Source organism: Heloderma suspectum, chromosome 7, assembly GCF_057233095.1.
Source record: "Heloderma suspectum isolate Gila_16-S chromosome 7, 16-S_ref, whole genome shotgun sequence".
NCBI lineage: Eukaryota > Metazoa > Chordata > Lepidosauria > Squamata > Helodermatidae > Heloderma > Heloderma suspectum.
This window is the reverse complement of record NC_139464.1, coordinates 113,060,833-113,074,046: the sequence shown is the minus strand read 5'-3', so window position 1 is coordinate 113,074,046 and position 13,214 is coordinate 113,060,833. Positions and strand designations below refer to the sequence as shown.

Sequence of the window (13,214 nt, the reverse complement as noted above, 5' to 3'; positions counted from 1 at the left end):
GAGGGAGGTTCTGCTACAATACTCAATGCCTAATTACAAGTACTCCAGATGTGAACGTCACGATCAGGCAGCACCATCAGAAGCATCCCTCTTGAGGACTGCATAGGCCAGGGGTTAGGTGATCCCTAAGGCAACCTGGTGTTCGGGGCTTTATATGTTAACGACAAAACCTTAAACATGATTCCAACAAGACCGAAAGGAATTGACAATCTAATAATGTGGGCTATTGGAAGTATTGTAATTTGATGCTGACTGTATGCATCGTGGGTGGTCGTGCCCTCATATTAAAACGGTCAGGATAAATGTTAGAAGACTTAATGAGGGAAATTACAGGGTACAATCTATCGTGAGATCTGCTGTTCTTTCTTTTTGGTGATCTGAAAGACTCTGTACTCGGAGGACGTTGAACTGGTATCAAGTATAACTGCCCTGGTAAAAATAGGGAGATTGCTTGGAGATGAAAAAATGGCAGATCCTCTAACAAAAATGGAAAATCTGTGGGAGTTCTCGACGGTTGGGTTTTACTAAGTCGCACTGATCTGAGTTAGAAATGGAAGACAAGCAACAATTTTAGATGTAAATGGGGAATTTATTCTGAAAGCAACCGCAGGGACAGCAGGGACGCTGTTTGGACTGCAGGTAGGACTGAGAAAGACCCCTGGCCGAAACCCTGGAGAGCCACCGCCAATCAGTATATACAATACTGAACTAGAACGACCAATTGTCTGACTCGGTATTAGGCAGCTTCCTGTGATCTCTATTTCGGTTGGTTTCCTGGAGTTTTTTCGTTTATGATATGCCAATAGCCATTTTCCTTCACAGTATATATTCTAAATGCTCGGTATTGAATATTGGTTTTGTAATAACTTTATACATGTAACAATAAAATAGGAAGTTTGGACTTCTTTGAACAGTGCCCTCCAACAGCAATCAGACCCACCCTCCGCCCAAAGAACTATCAGAATGGTGTCACCTCCTTTGCAGCTCCTCAGACCTTCTTTTCCTGGCTTCCAGCATTTGCTGCTTTTGTTTCTTCAGCAGTGCTGAAGCAGAGATGGACTGGAAAGCTGGACTTTGCTTCCCAACAGATACTGGAAAGGGAAAAATGAAGTTGCAGATGACCCAGCTTTGCTCAGTGAGAGTCAAATGTATCTCATTTTCCCTTCAGACATACCTGATGCTTTGGCTAAGTGTTTATTGAGGTTTCGTGCTCCAAAAGATGGCACTGACAACAGTTCTTTGAATTCCTCTGAACATGGCAAAGGTTGTTTTGGCAAACCTGGAACAAAACATGCAGTGTAACAGATTCAGAGACTAACTATACATTTTATACATCTCTCTCTCTCTCTCTCTCTCTTTTTCTTTCTCCTTCCTTCCTTTCCTTAAAAAAATGCCAAGCAAATTTCTACCCATACGGCTGCACAGATATGTTTAAAACTGGGTGGGCAACACATTCTAAAATCTCATAAGCAGGTGAGGCAGCTAAATAAACTCTCCAAGTACAAGCAGACTGTGGTAGTGCAGTCATATGTATTGAATAGTTATGATTATACTACTGGCTGCCCCCAAAGCTAGGATAAAATCAGTGCACAGATGAAAAACAGTCTAACCATAGTCCAAAGCAGGCCCTCTTTCTGCCTCAGCCCATCTCTGGAGTTCATTGTTTCTTCTCCTCTCTCCAAAACGTTCCCCCTCTTCCCTTGCCAGCATTCATCATGGTTCATCGTTGCCTGTGCACCAAAAGTAACTGTGGCTGACATCAGCTGTGGTTCCTTCATAAGCCACGATTTCAAATGGGTTTGCAAACCATGGTTACGAGGGAACACGGCTAGCATTAACCGTGGCTAGGGTCAGTGCTCATGTAACACAAAACCATGGTCTGCAGAGAGCTAATATTCAGTCAGCAGTAGGCCTATAAAATGCAAGGTCAAGGACTTTTCTTGGATCTGTTGGTGGGTGATCCATCTGTTCAGAGGTGGGAGAACATGTTCCAGATGGGGTCAGAATCCTCCTAAAAGATTCGGTCTAGGAGTGCTCAAGATCCAACTTTCCCAATGGAGGCCCAAGTTGCTTCCATGGTGTGGAGTGCCTTTCACCAGCTGGCGCGCTCACCCCCTGAGCAGAGACAACATCGGCATACAGCGGCACTGCCAGGGTTGCGGGAGCCCTGGGCAAGATGTCCTGAGGGGCCCGACACATATTCCTGGGCAGCACTCCCCAGCCCCCGTCTCATTCCCTGGCAGGATCTTAGCGCATTCTTTTTCTTTCTCTCTGGTCTTTCTCTCCCCCACCTTGGTGCTCTCCCCTCCGCCCCCAATAACTCTCTCCCCACACCCTTTACCAGGCAGCACCAGCTCACTCTCTCTCCTTTTCAACAGTTTGGGTGTGCTGCAGAGCAAAGTTGCAGTCACACCTGGCATGTTTATTTTCCCAGCATGCCCCTTAGCCCACATGGCCATCTAGAGGCCATCTGGGCAGATGAAGATGCCAGTCACCCTCCACAGCACCTCTGACCTGTTTTTAAAGTTAAAAGGGATAAAAATAGGAGGGGAGAGCAAAAAAGCACAGGTAGGTGGGGAGAGGGAGCAGACCGCCGGGAGGTGCTGGTGGACTGAGTGCCAGGGTGAGGCGGAGACCGCATTTGGGGGCCCTCTGAGTTGCAGGGACCTCAGACTGCTCCCTGGTGGTCTGGCCTTAATGGCGGCATTGCGGCCCTAAGTCAAATTCGCCCCCAAGCTCCCCAAACCCTTTAACTGACCAAGAGTTTCTTGTGGTTGATTTAAGAAAAGAGTTGTGAACTTCACAGATGCTTTATAGCAAGCAAATGTTTAAGAAAACAGACGAGAGTTACCTAGCCTTTGCTTTGTTTCCTGTAGGATTGCATCAGCTCCTCTGACAACCAGATTGGACAGAGTGGTCTGGATTTTCTTCTTAGGAGTCGCAGCCGCTGCACTGAAGGAAGGACGCAGAGCACAGCTTAACAGCTTGAAATAGGCAGCCAATAGACATACTCTAAATGTTACAATTAGTTCCCATCTCTAAGGAGAAGGAGGGAGCCTGGGCTTTGCAGGGCAACAGGGGTCCTCAACACTGCCAGTTGTCAAGTTTGTAATATAAGGAACTTGCCTACCAGGCTGAAGAGAGGGAAAAACTTCACCCATGTAAGTGATCGTTGAAAGGGCCAGGGCGACGGGGGGAGAGGGAGTGCACCCTGATTGCGATTATGGCAAAGTAGTTAAAGTGTCAAGCAGGAACTAATCCACATTAACTGATCCTGGCTATGCATCCTGGCACCGAGAGCTCCTTCACTCTTTTTAAACTGCAATCGCTCCACAAAGCTCCCTTCTCCACAAAGCTCTTGCTTATTCTTCCTCCATACCAGTCTTTACCACAAATTCCAGTGAGGTCTACACCTGTGTAACCGCATGTGCTCTCATGCATCCCATGTTGCCCTTGCCCGCCCTCCGGCTGTCTCTGCCCACTGCCAAATTTTAATCCTGGGGGCGAGAGAGATATCCGTCATTCTACAGCAGCCTCCCTCAAGCTGCTGCCCTCTGGATATGCTGGACTATAATTCTCATCAACCCCAGGCAGGGTGCCAGGTTGGGTAAGGCAGATTTGCTTCATCTGAAAATGCATTTCTGCTCCTACAACATTTGCACTATCAAAGAAGAAAATGGGCATTAGCCTGGGTACAAAACACCCGTTAAAGGTGGCAGCACAGCTGTCAAGGGTGGGCAACTCGTGGCCCTCCAGATGTTTTGGCCTACAACTCCCAGCATCCCCCACCACTGCCTATGCTGGTAGGGCTCATGGGAGTTGTAGGCCAAAACATCTGGAGGGCCACAAGTTGCCCGCCTCTGTTGTAAACAGATCTAATAAAGTTGCGTTCACAAAGAGGTAACTGAGCCATGGTAAAAATCATCAGGAAGGGAACCCCCATGAAAAGGCACAGAAGACGTCACTTCTCTTACGCCGAAGCTGCATAAGCGGCTGAAGAAACCCCTCCGTAGTAAAACCCATCTTGACAAAGCCTTTCTTTCAAGCTGAGGTTCTTCTTTGCTGCCCTTTTTGGAGCCCGGGTATTTGAGAAGGTTGACTGCAGATCTGCCCGCTTGGAACTGAGCCGTCGGTACTGGGATTGTACATGATACTGACAATATTCACATTCATTCTGAAAGAAGACGGGGAGGTTCGTACTAGCAAAATGTGTGCATTGACCAGTGCACCGCGAAATGTGAGTAATGAGGTACGGTTCCTTTTGTAACCAACACTGGGGTTGAGCAGAAATCATAGGTTACCAGCAAGCATCACTATTACTATGAACATAACACATTTGTCATCTTAAAATACTAAGACAGCGGCAGGTAACTTGGGGCCCTCCAGAAGTTTAGGACTGCAACTCCTATGATACTGGAGCTGGCTACATTGGGGATTGCGGGAGTTGTAGTCCAAAACATCTGGAGGGCACCATATTGCCCACTCCTGTACTAAGAACTAGAGCCCCTTAGATCAGTTTTTTCAGCTGCTGAAACTTGAATTTATTGGGTGCTTTGTGGACAAAAGGGCTGACCTACAAACATCTGTAACCACCTGCCATCAATCCCAGCCACTTCCCCCAGTTCCATTAAATGAGCCACAGCGGCATCAAAGCAGGCAGAGAGAGAGAGAGAGAGAGAGAGGAGTTTGTAATTGCCAACGCCAGTGGAGAGGGAGACGTGAACACAGGAATGTTTAAGCTAGCCAGGAGGGTGGTCCAGTCTGCTTTGGCATGTATGGGAAGTCTGGATGGCACACCTTAGCACAGGGGTCGGGAGAGGAGAGCGGCAGGGAGGATGCACAGGCCTGTATCTTTCTGTGTTCACGTGTGTAGGAGAAGCGACTGGGAGCAACAGAGGCAGGGATGACGGGATTTGGGCAGCCAAACTGGGGAAGGAGAGCACCTCAGCAGACCTCTTAGAAGTCCTACTACGTCATCAAAGCCAGACCTCTTCCAGTAAAAAATACAGATGTGTGTGACGTTGGGTCACTGGCTGGGTAGTTCAGCCCTCTGATCATTTCGAGTTGGACACCCGTGCTATAAATTGTGACCGTCATCATCACATGGACAGGGGCCACAGCTCAGTGGGAGCGCACGTGCTTTGCACGCAGAGGGTCCCAGGTTCAATCCCCGGCATCTCCAGGTAGGGCAGAGAAAGACTCCCGCCTGAAATCCTGGAGAGCTGCTGCCGGTCAATGGCCGCGTTCGGACATCACTTTAGGCATGGGGGCTTAATAAGCTGCTCGCAGCAGTATTATTTTATGTAAATGGTTTTTAATCTCTGTATATTGTATTTTTAATGTTTGTAATCTTTGTAAACCGTCCAGAGAGCTCTGGCTATTGGGTGGTACAGAAAAATAATAAATAATAATAATGCTTGAAAACGTCCACGATGCCCTGCGACACGAGCGGGCTGATAAGCTACTGTGCTTCATCTGAGTCATCCTCCCACCCTGTCCTGCTGCAGTCCTCCCGCCGAAGCAGTGGCACTGTTTCCCCCGTTGACAAAGTACAGGGGCTTAATCCAGTGCTTCCAGCATCACCCCCACAAGGGGTGGTCTAAAGGGCTGGACATTTGCAGGATCAAGACAAAACATCATATACAGCCTCCCCTTGTTGGGAGGCACTTGATGAAACATTAAAACCCTGCACGATTACACAAAACGGGGCAAACCCCCACACCATCAGTTGCACATCTCCCCCCATAGACATTGCTGGGATAGATGCCTTTAAGTGCTCTCAGTTCCGCATTTCACCCCACAGAGAACGCCAGCAGCAGCGCTCTGAAGCATTCTTGCCACGTGGCTCTATAGGCGAGCCAATTAACCCACAGCGCCCGACAGACAACACGATAACCCACGATGAGTTAAATAAGCCACTCGGCAGACCGTGGGTTATCAGAGCGGGTTATTTTGGCCAAATAAGCCACTGTGGATTAAAACATACCTGACAGATGACACAATAACCCACGATGGGTTAAATAAACCACCGTGGCTTATTTAACCCATTGTGGGTTATCGAGTCGTCCAAACTCAGTCAGCGTTGACAATACGATGGGCCCATGGTCTGACTCAGTACAAGGATGTAGAAGGAATGATCAAATAAACTCATAATTTAATATTTACTTATAATTTACTCATCAGGGAGGACCCATGGCTCAGTGGTAGGGCACATGCTTTGCAATCAGAAGGTCCCAGGTTCAAACCCTGGCATCTCCAGGTAGGGCAGAGAAAGACTCCTGCCTGAAACCCTCAAGAGCCACTGCCAGTCAATGTTGACAGTACTGGGCTAGATGGACCAATGGTCTTACTCAGTGTGAGGCAGCTTCCTAAGCTCCTATCACAAGACCAAAACATGTGGTCTCAGGTAACAGCCCAATGAGCTCTCACCAGGCCCACAAAGCAATGTGGCTTCAGCTGAGATATACGCACCAGGTTGACCATCTGTGTGCAGGGCTCTCCGTTTTTCTTCCTAGCTTTGCAGCTTCCCAAGTCCACGGCCTCACCCAAAAGCAAGATCTTCTGGGGATGATCGACAGACAGGCACACCTAACAAGAAACAGCGCAACGGGCTTCAGAACAGAAACCTAAAGAGACCCAAGGCTGACTCAAGTGCTTTTACCAAATGAAAATCTATGCAGCAGTTTTTATGAGAAATTAATTATTTCCTCAAGAGTTGGCTGGAGTTGGTGGCTAGCGATTGTTTCAAGTGGCCTGTGAAGCTTGGCTTCCCATTTCCTTCTCCCCCGAGGCAACGCCACTGCATCCTGTTTGTGCTTGCTGCCCAGCAAGGGTTTTTTTAAAAAAAATCAGGGAGAAGTGGTAGGTAGCCTGTGCGCATTTGTAGCAATTCCACCCCCTCCAGCCCACGACATGGATGCCAAGATTGGTGCCATTTTGGTGCCAGCACAAGATGCAGCCTGGCGCCATTTTGAAAGAGGCATTCTCTTCCTCCCTTCATTGCCAGCATTGTTTTTGTTTTTAGAGGACACTAGTCGAAAAGCGGGATCTGTATCTACTTAACAAACATACAAGCCTGTTACTCAAATGGTGAAGCATATCAAAGGCATTCAATGCTGGTTGCCAAAATTAAATTTGGAGTCAACAAAGACAACCTGATGACTGTTTTTGTAGATTCTTGCATTTTTCTCCAGCTCTTCACCAGGCCTTTGAATGGGCTCTTGAGGAGATGCCCAAACTGTTCCCCAACCAACCTCAGCTAAAGCACAGCATTTTTTTCTGGCTTTGTAGCCAGAGTCGAGTTGCCATCAAGAAAGCTAAGGCTTTGCTACTTCACTTTAAGACTAACTCTGAGGTAAACAGAAGCTTCCTGTGTGATCAAATCCACTGCAGCTCAGGACTGGGAATGATTGTACAAGCAGACACAGAATATGATGCATTTCCTCATCTTTTCCCCACCAGCTACGTCTGCTCAAAACATATGTTACGGAAAATGTGTGAAAAGTGTTCCTTATGCAGAAATCAAGAGGCTTGTGTCCAAAAACCTTGAACTCGTATGTACCTCATCTGATCCTTCTTTCGGTTTCATGAGATTTGCATTGAGCAGACCTATGACCATGCCTTGGTCTGTCTTCCAGTGCTCTTTGTGAACGTCGCCAAACAGAAACAATGAGACGCATCTGCTGCAGTCTCGGAGGTCGTTCAAGCGCCAGATGCTGAAGGTTTTACCCTGGAAGAGAGATGTTAATGTTGAGCAAATAAAAACATCTCTATCTTCTCAGTGCCAGATGAAGATGTTTTTTATTCTCCCAAGCCTTTTAAAGCTTTGAATCATTTTAATGCTGCCAAATTTGCTGCTTCACCATTGTTTGGACTGCTTTATTACACTGTATTTTTATTGTTATTTTTATGGTTGTAAACCACCTTGAGAGCTTTATCGTTGAAGGCGCAGTGCACCAATTTAATAAAACAAATACATAATTGCAGTATTTATTTATTACGTTTGTATGCTGCTCAACTGGCAAATGCCCTCAGGGTGGTTTACAATCATAAAACCAAACAACAACAACACAGTAACAATAGTAATAATAATACAGTATTAAACCTTAAAAACATTTTTAAAATATTAAAAACACCAAGGAGCCAGCAGTAAAATTAATAATCAAGCAACAGCTTAAAGATTAAATGCCTGCTTAAAGAGGAAGACCTTAAAGAGGCATCTATGCAATGAAGTTAGCAGGGAGATCTCCCTGGAAAGGGCATTGGGGGACCACAACAGAGAAGAATCTTTCCCTGGTAGCCACCTGTCATAGAATCATAGAAGTTGGGTTGGAAGGGGCCTACAAGGCCATCGAATCCAACCCCCTGCTCAATGCAGGAATCCAAGCCAGAGCATCCCTGACAGATGGCTGTCCAGCCTCGAATGCCTCCAGTGTGGGAGAGCCCACCGCCTCCCTAGGTAACACTATTGTGGGTGGTGGCAGCCAGAGAAGAGCCTCCAAAGACAATCTTAGCAACCGGGCAGGAGCATATGGTAGACGCCGCTCCATCAGTAGAAAGGCTTAGGCCAATGGAGAGTAGCTTGCCTAAGGCAATCTAAAAATCGCATGGCTGAGGTGAGATACAAACTGGAGACTTCCTGGCTCTCTCCATAGGCTACACTAGGGCTGGTCCAAGACATTTAGCTGCAGGAGACAAAGGACAATATGGTTCCTCTTCCCCATTCCATGTACAGAAGCTGGCTGAACTGGCAGTTGAACCTGGCAGGTGATGGGAGGCAGCAGGCTAGTTTAGGGAACCCAGGACAGGATGTGCTGCATAGACAGCTCTGTCCTCCAACAGAGGAGAACAGCCGGGGAGCCCAGGGGGAACAGCGGGGAGGGTGCCCCCCAACATGTGATGCCTGAGGTGATTGTCTCACTCTGCCTAACAGTAGGGCTGGCCCTGTGGTATGCAAACTCTTCGGAAGGGGACAATACTCCTGCCCAAATGAGTGAAAACTAGCCTCAGAAGATTAGGTGGAACACTACCATTTTATACAGTTGAACAAAATGACAAAACTGTAACACAGAATTGCTTCACAGCCTACAATGGCAAAGGAAAGACCTAGTTAAAGATCAAAAACGTCTTCATGTTATGAAATCCCTCTTCTCATTTTATAATGCCCTATTTACAAAAGAGATCTGGAAACTTGTATTTCAGTGTGTTTATATATTATAATCACTCTGGCATTTAACTAAGAAAAACTGGAGCCATAATTTCAGAGTGGATATATTTATGACTGATATGGAATTACCCAGGTACTTTAAACAACAATGAAGTTGTGTATCATCACATTATTATGACTTCTGCTAGGATGGAGGAGAGAGGAGCAGCCTTTGATGTGCATTCTCCATTGCGTACTTTCCCTGCCACTGGTGTCTGTTTACTCCAGTAGGAGCAAAAACTAGAAATTGTTCACACCCATGGCCAAACATCAGGGGTATGGAGAGGACAGTTCCAGAAGTAACACTTTCACAGCAACATTACAATAATGTGGGAGCAAAACACACTAGAAGCAGAATGTGAATGTAGACTTACTCAAAATATTAATACAATGGATATTAACAAGACTGTGGAGATAGTCAAGGAAATACATATCACCTAGTTTTCACTTCAGTAAAAATGCCACACTTAAGATAAAGAAAAACACAAAACCATTTACATTATTAGAGCTCTGAGGAGTGACTTTCTTTATTACAACTCCAAATGTTACCCAGTCTGTTTCCTCGAGATTTACAGAAGCAAGTTTGTCTTGTAATAGAGAAAGTCTAATAAACCTCCGGCTTGCCATTTTCCTTTCCATCTCAACCGAGGATACGCGGGGTTTCCTACATGGACAACACAGAGGAGACTGTTAGAAAGGCAAAGTGATAGGGAACTTTCCACTAAATGAGTTGGAAGTCAACCAAATGCTCTTTACTTAAGAGGGTTAAGTAAGTCATCGTAAACTAGTCAGTGTAAACATTTCCAATCAATGGAGATAAGAGAAGTGAGGAGTTTCAAAAATCTACAGAAAGGTCAGAATGTGGTACTGAATGCAGAACTCATCTTAAGGATCCTTCATTTAAGAAAAGCACACAAAAGCAAAGTTCTAGACCTTTAGATTGAAAAAAAAAATTGAAAGCATATAGACAACGACCCGATTTGCACGATCAAAATAGCCCACCATGTGCCAGGCGGGATTTGAATATTCGTGTCGTGTCATGCGAATTTGAGTGGCAGGGGTTGTGCAAGGATTAATCCTAGAACAGGCCATCTGCCCACACCGCAGCCCACCATGACTTAAATAAGCTGTAGTGAGCTGTTTGATCATGCGAACTGGCCCAACACCTGGTATAATCTCAGAAATGTATTTTCAGGGTTTGAGGGTAATGCCCTGCAAAGCCTCTTGCACTTTCCCATGAAGAACAAATCCAGAATAAAAGTATGCGCTCAATTTGCATCATTTAATCAGATTGCAGAATTCAGCTTTTTGTGTTGCAGAATTTTCTTTTTCTTAGCAAGGCACATACACAGCACTGCTTTTGGGCCACAGACCGTACTCAAAGAACAAATCCAAAAACTCTTTCTCACAACTTGCTAACCTTAACCTCAGCCCAGAGTAGACTTCCAAGGACACGTCTTGATGATTTACACCAGAGCTCTTTGGCACTTGAGACTTCTGACTGGTGCTCACACCAGGTCTGTTCCCAGTGACACACTTAAGAGGCTGAGGCACTGAAGTTGGAGCTGGCTTTGGAGCATGGCTTTTATTCTCTAAGAAGAGGAAAAGGAATGTGCGTGAGAAACATCCACAGAAAAATGGGTGCAGAGAACAGGAGTGCAGAACCTTAGGCTGGGGTCCCAATCTGGTCCTCCAGGGGTCCCAATCTGGTCCTCCAGGGGTCCCAATCTGGTCCTCCAGGGCTCCCCAGATGGCTACGTCCCCTTCCCCTGGTCCCATCCCCTTTTTCCTAACCACCCATAGTTTGGATGTTTCCTAGCTTTTGTCTAGTTTTTCCCCATTCTTCCCATTGAAATGCCTGTCCTAAGGCTTAGTTACTGACAGTAAGAGCTTTAAGCTAAAACATGCTGGTATTTTTGTATATTTGGCCCCACCCCTTTTGCCTTTAGCCCCGCCCACCGCTGGAACGCAGCCTGAGAGCTTCTCCAAAATGGAATTTGGCCCTTCAGCTGAAAGAGGTTCTGCACCCCTGGTAGGAGATAGATACTGTGTAGGAAATGGAAAATTATCAAGATCAGGCAGTCCATCTATGTTTGCTAATGCAGGCAACTTTTCACAGTAGACTTTAAGACCGCAAATTATCATAGATGGCAGTTGCTGAAGTTTTTTCAGAAATTTGCAGGGGCCTGTGGCCAGAGAACAAAGACAAGCAGCTATTTCAACGCTAAAATATTGTTTTGACTTTCTTCCCCGAAAGCCACTTGAACAACAGAGGGCAAGCTAGAAGCAGTGGCACGTACATCCCTTCTTCCTTAGCATCAGTCCCTCTTTGGCCCACACATCTCTGTCACATACACGAGTGCAAGCTGCCAGGCTAAACTCTGCATGCAAGATTCTGAAAACACTGCATCATTCCAACATGCATTTGACATCCTTGTCACAGAATTCAAAAGGTATCAAGCCCATTTCCTTAAGAAGCACCTTCTCGTGTACCTCCCTTATTTCCTCAAAGATATAAACAAACAGCCCATATACAGCTCCTACAAAACTTCACATCATGTTTGACATCAAGGACAATTATTGACTGCTCTACCTGAAAGTGAAGGTTTGGGCTTCTGGCACTGGCCTTTGGATGGCGGCAAAGCAGGACAGTTGAGCTGGGCTGAGAAACATGGCGACTCTTGAAGTTTTGGAAGCGCACTTCCCTTTAAAGGGGCAGCAGGTGATTTACCTGATCAATGAATCACAGAATATTTAAAAGACTTAATAGTGCAACCCTATGCATGTTTACTTGGAAGTCTTAGCAAGCGCGTTTTAAAATTGCAGCCTTAATGGTTTATTACTTGATAATTAGTGAGGAAGAGATACCCAAGGCAAAAGAATGATTGCATGTTCTCTGCATTTGGGCTAAAACAAGAAGAAATGCTTAAACACAATATATACTAATATGCTAATAATAGTATAATAAGATACTAAGAGCAAACTCAATTCGCAGTGCTGCTCCTTATGTAGCCAAAAAAGGCACTACTCACAAAGGAGAGGGAGCTTAGTAAGCTCAGGGGAGCCCCAAGGTTTCCAGCCATACAAAACACAACTAAGGGGATACCCCCCTCCCCAAAAGAGCCCAATGAGGACAGATCATGCTCGGTGGACACAGGATGATGACTAACTGTGGGGAGGGAAAAAGACAGAAAAGCGAAGGGAAAGAGGGAACTGAATGGAGTATCCTGGAAGGCATGGCTGATTTGCGGGTATACTAAACTGGAGCATACCGCACTGCAACGTTTTGTTACAGGTCCTAGTTGTATGACGCTATGTTTAAACGCAGTTTAATGTCACAACTGGCAATGCTCTTAAGGCTTTAGATTTGGACCTCCCTTCTTTTTTCTGCTCTGCCTCAACACCAACCCCATGAGATCACTGTCCCGCAACGAAGACCAGAAACAAGATGCCTTGAGGAATACATTTTTACTAGAAAATTCAGGTTGCATTCTGAAAGCATAAATACACGTTCCTGGAAAGGCTCTGCTACTCAAACCAGCCTAATTCAAGTGTGTGATGGGGAAATGGTTCCTCTGTGCCAGGTGTGGGGAACGTCTTTCTGACTGAGGGTCACATTCCATTCCAGATTAGCTCTTAGGGGGTGCTTACCCATGATGGTGGGGCTGAAAGCAAAGGGAGTAGGGCCAAGGGCAAAAGGGCTGGGGCCAAAAACACAACCGCCACCCCATTGCAGTTACAAGCTCTTACTGCCTCAGGAGAGGCATTCCAACCTTTTAGAATGAGAAAAAAACTGCACAAAAGCCAGGAAACCACTAAATAATTAGTGGTTGGGGGAAAGGGGGTGTGGCCATCTAGGGAACCCTGGAGGGCCAGAGGTTCCCCACAGCTGCTATATGTGGCTTGGCTTACTTTGTGCTGGCAATCACAATAAGCTAAATTTAATATCCGGAGTTTGGACTGCCAGGCACCGAGATCTTCCATTTTCAGTCTTTCCTAACAACAGGAA

At 46.0% G+C, this 13,214-nt stretch overlaps 1 protein-coding gene across 6 annotated transcripts in view; it reads right to left on the bottom strand.

Annotated features, from left to right (window-relative positions):
- MCM10 (minichromosome maintenance 10 replication initiation factor) overlaps positions 1-13,214 on the bottom strand; it is a 59,000-nt gene that overhangs the window by 18,470 nt on the left and 27,316 nt on the right. For all 6 annotated transcript variants that reach the window (XM_084811586.1, XM_084811582.1, XM_084811587.1 and 3 more), the window contains exons 5-13: positions 11,799-11,936; positions 10,626-10,797; positions 9,704-9,869; positions 7,562-7,729; positions 6,472-6,588; positions 3,975-4,174; positions 2,852-2,952; positions 1,175-1,279; positions 974-1,091 (exon numbers count right to left, since the gene is read on the bottom strand). In XM_084811586.1, coding sequence (XP_084667712.1) covers positions 974-1,091; positions 1,175-1,279; positions 2,852-2,952; positions 3,975-4,174; positions 6,472-6,588; positions 7,562-7,729; positions 9,704-9,869; positions 10,626-10,797; positions 11,799-11,936 — 1,285 coding nt within the window. The remainder of the gene's footprint in view (positions 1-973; positions 1,092-1,174; positions 1,280-2,851; positions 2,953-3,974; positions 4,175-6,471; positions 6,589-7,561; positions 7,730-9,703; positions 9,870-10,625; positions 10,798-11,798; positions 11,937-13,214) is intronic.